General features: G+C 36.9%; 1 protein-coding gene across 1 annotated transcript; it reads right to left on the reverse strand.

Annotated features, from left to right (window-relative positions):
• Positions 1–4,167: 4,167 nt before the first annotated feature.
• Positions 4,168–6,353, reverse strand: LOC107084966 (proline-rich nuclear receptor coactivator 2-like). The gene is made up of 2 exons (XM_015375045.1): positions 6,141–6,353; positions 4,168–5,292 (listed from the first exon to the last, which is right to left on the reverse strand). Exon 2 carries the CDS (start codon positions 5,270–5,272, stop codon positions 4,799–4,801), a length of 474 nt encoding a protein of 157 aa, XP_015230531.1. The 5' UTR covers positions 5,273–5,292; positions 6,141–6,353; the 3' UTR covers positions 4,168–4,798.
• Between the last annotated feature and the right edge of the window lie 2,247 nt (positions 6,354–8,600).

An 8,600-nucleotide genomic window follows, 5' to 3' on the forward strand; every position in this document is an offset into this window, starting at 1 on the left:
TTAATTTAATGCAAATTTGCATTTACTACTATATAAGTTTTTTTTTTTTTTTTTTTTTTTTGGAGTGACAGATGTGCAGTAATAATTTTCAGTGTTGTGACCTATGAAATACTGCACAATACTTCTAGAAATGTCAACCTTTATCTTAGAAAGCCAAATAAGCACATTTCATCACTGGTATATTTCCATGTGTTTGAGTAGAGGGTCAGATAACAAGGTTTTCATGCTGTGAATACCAAGATAATTAAGGCAGACAGCAATAGTTAACAAATATATTCCGATCATGATTATTGAGTCTGAGACCGCTGCAGAGATATACACTATGTTTCTTTATGTAGTTTGCAGAACAATAGTTTATACATTATATGAACTACTTTTAAATGCATAAGATCAACAAAATAAACTGGATTTTTCCTTAAACAAATTGTAATTCAGGATAATTTTTCATAGGTCACAGTGGCCCTGAGCTGAATATAATGTAAAACAAGCCCCCTTTGATGTTTTTACTGTTTGCATTGAATGTCTTTTTTTAAATATTGCTGCTTTGGTTTAGTTTTTGGACCTGAAATGACCCATTAGCCACATTCAGGTCAATATCTGGTAGATATTTCATTAACTGAATTCACAGCAGTAAGCCTTGGACAATGTGTCTCATTTTAGCTGGCACATCCAGACACATAAAATGTGTTGCTCTGTCAGGTTCCTTTGTGACCAAACACCCGTTTTTTAATCTAAAAAAACACTTCATGGCATTTAAATCTTGCCCTTGATGATCAGAACAGTTTTAGAAAAACATCAACGTGTCGTTTGCTGCATGTAGAGTTATAGTTTTGGTGGAAAGGAGGGCTTCCTGTCATGCAGTTTCCTGCTTTTAGAGTTCCCCTCTACATCTGCAAACCTCCTGCTAAGAAGCTGCCACCACCATGCCTTAGGGGAGAGAAGACTGTTTCTAATGGGGTGTGAGGACTGATACGCTCTATTTTTGTACCTTTACATCAAAAATATTTTCTTAGAGTGTCAGAGTTCAGAGTTTTTTTTTTGTCTGTTTTTTAGAAATTTAGAATGTATACCATACCTTTTAAACGTAGGAAGTTAGACTATAGGACAGTGTGATTATTGTCTAAACTGTATTGCATTATAATATATCAATATCATATATTAATATATCTAAACTGTATATATAAACTGTCTAAACAAATGTATTTGTTTAGATTTAATTGTTAAAATGTTCTCAGGTAACCTCAAATTCCCTATCTGCATTGACACTGCTGACATCGGTAATCTAGACCTCCAATAAATTAGGTTATTCACTCTAGATACATCTTCTTGTCTAAGGTGACAATTTATAATGAAGGTGCTTTACCATACTTACTATGCTCCATCTTTTTGTTACAGGCAATGTTTTTGTTTCTGTAGGGATCATAGAAATACATTTTACTGCACTGATTGTTTTTTTTGTTGTTGTTTGTTCTTTACATGGGGGCACCGGACAAAAGATTCCAAGCAAATATTTTATTGTTACACATGTTAGTAAAAGAGCCATTTGCTGGAAGCCTCAGATATACCAGATTGAAATTGTGATAGTATTATATGTGATTAGTATGGCTGAAGCTAAAACTGCAATATTTCAATTTTTAGATAGAAGATAAAGATAAAATTTGCAGTTGTTCCAAGAGACTTACAATTTGTTATTTCGGTTCCAGTGGAAATCATAATAGGTGAATTACTGATTGCAAAATTTCTAAAACATCTTTATTATTAATTGCATTGTAAATTTTCTCTGAGATAGGTGATATGACAGATTTATAAAGGTTTAACTGTTTTAATATTGTTGCATGGAATAAAGGACAGTAGTTTAGAGCACTTAGATTAATTTCCACTGATACCCTCATCCTTAGTAAAATTTCAATGGAGGTTAAGACATAAAGAGGCAGACTAACCACTTAAAAATATTCAACAGGTAATTAACGAATTTTCCATAAAGCCAATCTTCTCATAAAAAACATTTTTGTAATAAACTAGTATTAGCTTAGTGAATTGACCTCCTGAGAACATAACTTTTCAATGATACTCTGTGTCTGATCTGCCTGTATGACTAGAATGCATTGGAAGGCATTTAAAATTGGTTTGGTTTGGTTAATTGTAGACTAGTAAATTCCAATTCACATTTGCTGTAAATATACATTTACTTTACTGATTTTTTTTAGTGACAGGAGGTATTTTTGGCCAGTTTTGGCCAAGTTTTTTAGCTTCATTTTATACTATGTGCCGACATCAATGGACTACAAAGTATATATTATTTACCTTAAGAGTCTTAAAAAAAATAGCGTCCCTGTTTTGTTCAGATGTTTATCCAAAAGGCTTCACCTAACACATTTATCTAGGTTATTTATTGTACCATAACCCATTACAGTATCTTTTAATCCAGGTGCATCATCTGTTAGGTCATTTTTTCCTGAGGTCTGAAATAGCAAGTGAAAAATAAAAAACAAGAAATGTTGAAAAATATTAAAATGTCAGATTTTTCTTCAAACACAACTTAGAATAATTTAACCAAAAGAACCATTTTCCACTGAGCTAATAATAAAAGCAGTTACAAACCAGACAGAAATAAGGATTCCCAGACACATATGGGGGGAGGGGAGGGATTTATTTTATTTTTTATGGTACTTTGTTGTCAAATTAAGAACACATTCTTTTTCATTTTGGGCATCAATTAAAACCAATTGTTAACAGGGCACATCTATAAATATTTGGTGACATATCAAGGGGAAACAAATTAGAAGCCAATTGTTTTAGTCTGTTGCAATTTAGAATATGGAGACTTTGTTATGCAATTTGACTGGAAAAAAAAAACGAAGAAAAACCAAAAAGTGAAATTCTGTAAATTAAGAACACTGAGCAGAGTTTAACTTTCAGGTGGCGGAAGATCACCTGAAAGCTAAAAACAACAAGTTGGTGGAAATCGGCGAACAAAATACAGGAGTTAAACTTAGGCACATTTGTCAACTGAATTTAGATCAGAAACAGTCAAGTTGATTCAAAACTTCAAATCCATACATAAGAAAGTCTCCTTTAAGCCAATTATTTTTTTTTGTCCTTTTAATTTCGTTTGCATCTAGCATCTTTCATCCTACACTGTGTCATATAAAACAATAAAAAACGTGCAAGATCTCCGTAAAGATAACAGTGTAGGGTGCGGCATATGCTATAGGCGAGGGAGATTTTTTACGTTTTTTTAACAAAAATATTCTTCAGCATTGAAGTTAAGACATTTCCTTTGCATGTCTTATACATTCAGTGTTATTACTAAAAATACTTTTGTCAGACAGGCATCAAAGGTGGCCTGTAAATGTACATATGCTACAAGAACTTTTTACATTTCATTATATACATGGCTCCTGACCACAATAACAATCGCTTTGTTTTGTTATTTTCTATGCTGGCCATAAACAGCTTCAACTCTGCAAAGGGAAAAACAAAACAAAAAAACAAACGAAAAGAGTCTCAACAGAGGACCAAAACTCACAACAGTATTCATAAAGATAGTCCATTGCATTTCCATCATTTCAATAGCATCCCAACCTGCCATTCAGGGTAAGTCAGATTACAGTGCAAGAGGGTAAACAGGCAGCGGCAATAGGCAACAAGCGTGCCGATGATTGGATGGTCAGTAAGAGAGGATTTGTAAACAAACATCCGCATTCTGTCTCATGCAGAGACCCTCGGGCGAACCATCGCTAAAGTTAAAGCGCCTCCGTTCTCTCACTTCAGCACAAATGGCTGCAGCTCACAGGAGCACGTTTTGGTGCATACCTCTTCCGCAAGTTACAGCTGCACCACTGCGCTAAAGAGAGACACTGAGGGGTAGTAACAGTACTGATTGCAAAGATGAACAGCGAGGAAATGTCCACTCACCACTGAGGCAAAGTACAAAGAGTGGAAGTTATTGACCACACAGAGGGTGTGAAAAATATGCAGCAAAAACATTGCTTTGGTTACACAGTGCTTTCAATCGCAACAAAAGGACTTGTACAAAATAATGCTTTGATAGAGTGGAGCAGGCTTTGGACACTCAACTCCTATAGTGCATGTGCGCACAGCGCAAAGAAAAGAGAAGTACAGGAGTTGGTTGTTCAAGGCCTTTGTGCTATGGTCTCTTTATTACCCCTTGAGGTCAGTCTTTCAGCTTGTCCTGTACATGGCTAATAGCATGTCAAATAAAATAGCTTTTTCCCTGCAGAACTGCAGTCGAGTGCCTTTTTCCATTCCAAACAAGGAAAGTGATATCTAGGAATCTGGGGAAGGGGGGCTTTAAAAAAATGCTACAAATATGAACCTGCTTTAGCACCTGAATCTTCGGAACTCACTCCAAAGGTTCAACTTCAAAACATGTGGAAATAAAGTGTCCGTCCACAGAAATGGACCATAAAGGTGATGCATTTTACCTGACCTACAATAAAACCCCTATTTGAGGAAAAAGGACACTCAGCCTGCGTTAACAGCCAACACTAAAAAAGAACAAAACAAAACAGAAGTTTAAAAAAAAACGGATCCAGTCATCACTTAAAGAAACTGGCTCTACTTAAGGCATTACCAACCAGCACCGCTAAGTGGCTGTAATATCTTTTATAGCTGTTGTTTTTAATTCATCAACAGTATTATATACCCAACTTTAAGAGGTTTTAAAGCCAAAAATGACAAGAATATTACAACCACATGGCAGCTCGAAAGGCAAATACCTAAAGAGAGTCGCAGTACATTGGCTCGATATAAATTTGAGGTGGATGTTTCGATCTTAAGCCTGCACTTTCAGGAGGCTCTTTAGCTGGAAGGCCATCATCTCCCTGTGATCACAGGATCCCATAGGGAAAGACACCCAATGACTGGGGGGTTTGGGCAACACACTGGGTGAGGGGGGCTCACTGAACTTAGGCCCTGCATAACTCGGGCTACCCTGAGCTGCTAGCAGCGTATTAAGGTGAGACACTGCACCCTCCCAGTTCTGATCATAGGTGGTGGTCAAACGGATAGAAGCATTCTTCTCCGCAGACGCGGCCTGCCGTGCCTCCGGAGACCTGTGGTAGGTGGTGCCCTTGTCGTTCCGGCGGTGACCATGATGATGAAGGCCCCCCGCCCCTCCCATAGACACTACTACGGCTGCCGCTCCACTCTGGTCGCGGCTCCTCTGCTTGGCCTTGCCGAACTGGTGGCTTTTCTTGGGGCGTTCGGGGTGGGAAATTGGAATGTTGTACCTCTCTCCACCTCCCATGTTTCTGTATTACCTGTCACCTAAAGGATGAGATCATATAGTCACTTCAGTGCATAGTTGAAGAAACACATTGCATTCGTGTGGGAAGTAACAAACATTGAACACCAATGGCGTAACTATCGGTAAGCAGACACTGCAGTTGCTTAGGGGCCCCGTCACTGAGACCTTGTTGGCCCCCTATGCAGAATTGTGGAATAGGATGTTTCTTTGCAGATGTCATGGTGCAAAAATTCCTCTTAAACTCACCTGACTAGACTACAACACATGGCAGATTTCAACATGATGGTGAGTCGCTTAAACACGACTCCAATAGCAAAGCAGACAGTGGTACTTTTAATTACTATGTTAATAAAATATTTAAACCGTAACAAATATCTTAAAAAAACAATGTACTTGAGTATTTTATTTTTTATAATTCGAGGAATTATGGGTAATCCAGACCGTCAACTAAAATCATAACCGTTAAGTACAGCGCATTAGCTATGATGTGTTGTACTTCATATGGGCATATTTTGTCGTGTCTTACGCCATTGCTTTTTCTTTATTTAATATCAGCTTCCTCTAGGAGTGGAAATTTCTTTGAAATCGGAAATAAAAGGTCTGAATGTCTACAATATTCATTAAAAAAACAAACAGAATACCATGACAAAATGTGATGCAGACCCCTATCTTTTCAAATCTAAAGATATTTAGAAAAAAATCTGTGTAAAATTCAGCATATGAGGGAATATAGCCTATCCATAGAACTGGAAAACAACAACAACAGCACCAGCAGCAGAGTCTACGTGCAGGAAAGGCAGACATTCAGGCCCGCTCCACCCCTCCCCCACACCCAGACAGACCAAGAAGCCAAACAGCCCCAGCTCACCTCTTTGTTGTTAGGCTGAAGACGACGAGATCTTGCTTTAATCTTTCACCACCAATCGGTCCCCAGGTCCTCGAAGTAGTTCTCTGTCTACTTCTCGCTGCACTTGTGAGTCCAGCAAGGTCTGAGTTTCTCATGTGCCAATGATCTTTGTTTTGCCGTGAAGCCGAGTTGAACATCAATTCACCTCGGCGCACGATTCTCAAAGAAGCCGAAGCTGGAAAAAAAAGAAGAAGAATTGCTCATTAATGCGTCAAAAATAAAAACAATAACGTAAATAATAATAAATATACTTCCACGGCTAAACAAAGCATTAGCGAGGCTTTTGTGGAGAGTTTCGCCAAGTGCGTCATCAAGATAATGCATCGAACACCATTCCTCCTTTCTTTCTTTTTTTTTTTTTCATTAATTACACGTTAAATACCGTAAAACATGTAATTTATAAAACCTTACAAGATCTAACATAATAATACTGTTTAAAGATCAATTGTAAAACATTTGTTTTTATAGAAAAAAAAATAAAAACTTAAATCACATTTTAATTTAAAACTTACTGTTATTAACTGATAAATACAAACACTATTATATTTAAGTGCATTTAAGAGTAACTTTGGAACCGAACCAAAACAAAGAAAGCTAATTCAATATGGCGACCGCATAAAAAAACAAGTTCCCCTTACCGACTTCTTCAGGCTTTGTTGTTGAAGCCTTTCGTCAAATAATATGTATATATGTATAGGTAGCCTCGGATTCCCTTCGGCAGACAATGTAGGAAGCACAGCAAAGCTATATTTCCTACAAATCCGTCACTCTCGAAGCTTAAATGTTGTTACTAGTGGCCGTAAAGGCGCCACTTCTCCCTCCCGACACTGAACTGCAACAAAATGGAATCTGCAGCGCATATATGTATTCCTTGTTCTGAAAGTTCTAACCAATCGCGTCGCGAGAGGTTGAGAGGACCGACCAATAAGCGACAGAGAAGCAAAGACATCTGCGCCTGTTGCCACAGCGTTGACGTAGGTTGGTGTTTCTCCTCCCATTTCCTTTGTTGGTCCTGCTCTCGGGTATTTCCTGAGTGAAGTCAGAAAAACAACGCTTAAACAGCCTCGAAAACCGCACAAATTTCAAGTTAAACATAACCAAAAAACCCAATTTGACACAAAACACCGTCACACGTATGCAGTGTCATAATATGAACTGTTATGTTTTTAACAAATAAATACATTTAAGATTAAAATACTTTTTCTTAATTGTTTTTTGAACAGTTTCTTTTCATTTTTTTGGTGGGGTGGATACTTATCAGTGTGGATTAAATTTGCTGTTTGATAGCAACAGGTTGTACTAAATCTTGTTAGAAAATGACCATCCCCCCCATCCCTGGTGACGTAATATAAGGCGATAAAACATGTTTCACTGAAACCCATTTTGAATTCTCTTTGTCACTTAACTAAAAGTTTCCACCTGTCCCATCTGTTTGCTGCTTGAAGTGATACTTTCTATATTTAATGGCTGGATGTGACTATTTTTGTGAAAATCCAGTGTAAAAACTGAAGGGGTGTCTCACTCAGATAGTATAGGATTTTGTTTAAGGCCTAAATATATGGGGCCTTGTGGCAAATAGTTTAAAATAATTTTGTGAATCTCGGTAAAGCTTCACCTTAGAACTTTTACCTGAATATTTCCCTTACTTTTTCTTTTTCTGCCAGAAAAATAATACCTTCTCTTTTTTTTTTGGTTCTAAAACAGGTCCAAACTTAATCCACTGGAAAAATACATTATAGTATTTTTTATTTTATTTTTTATAAGAGATTAAAGCATTATTCTATATTTTGGGGGGCCTCAGTCAGACAGAATGGGGAATCTGAACAGCAATGTTTAAAATAGATTCTGGTTGGCTCTTTTAATAGAATAGAATAGAATAGAATAGAATAGAATAGAATAGAATAGAATAGAATAGAATAGAATAGAATAGAATAGAATAGAATTCAACTTTATTGTCATTACACTGTCACAAGCACAAAGCAACAAAATGTAGTTTGCATTTTTCCAGAGGTGCTATGCAGGATGTACTTACATGTGTACAGAGACTATGTATGGCCTATAAATAGTATATATAAAAAGAGAGTAATTGTAAGAGGCTATAAAATTAAGAATTATGGAAGCTATGTACAGATTATACAGGAAGTTAGGATATGGATTATATGTATATTTGGGGGGGGGTTATAATAGAGGATAAATAAGGACAGATAATAGCAGATAAAATATAAAAGATTATATACAGCTATAGTTGAGAAGTATGTGTGAGTAGTGTTGATTGTTGTGTCTGGACCTTTCTAAGGCCCCGTCCACACGAAGTCAAACCCTGGCCTAAACGCACAAATTTTTCACCAAACCAGCCTCTCATCCATACGAAGCCGGCGTTTCGGGGGTCTCTCTTTGTCCTTTTTTTTTAATAAGCCTTCA

The sequence above is a fragment of the Cyprinodon variegatus genome, unplaced genomic scaffold (genome assembly GCF_000732505.1).
Source record: "Cyprinodon variegatus isolate N-32 unplaced genomic scaffold, C_variegatus-1.0 Scaffold6, whole genome shotgun sequence".
NCBI classification, from domain to species: Eukaryota; Metazoa; Chordata; class Actinopteri; order Cyprinodontiformes; family Cyprinodontidae; genus Cyprinodon; species Cyprinodon variegatus.

Coding starts and splice junctions, on each gene's coding strand:
- LOC107084966 (XM_015375045.1), bottom strand. CDS start 5,272: ATGGGAGGTGGAGAGAGGTACAACATTCCAATTTCCCACCCCGAACGC.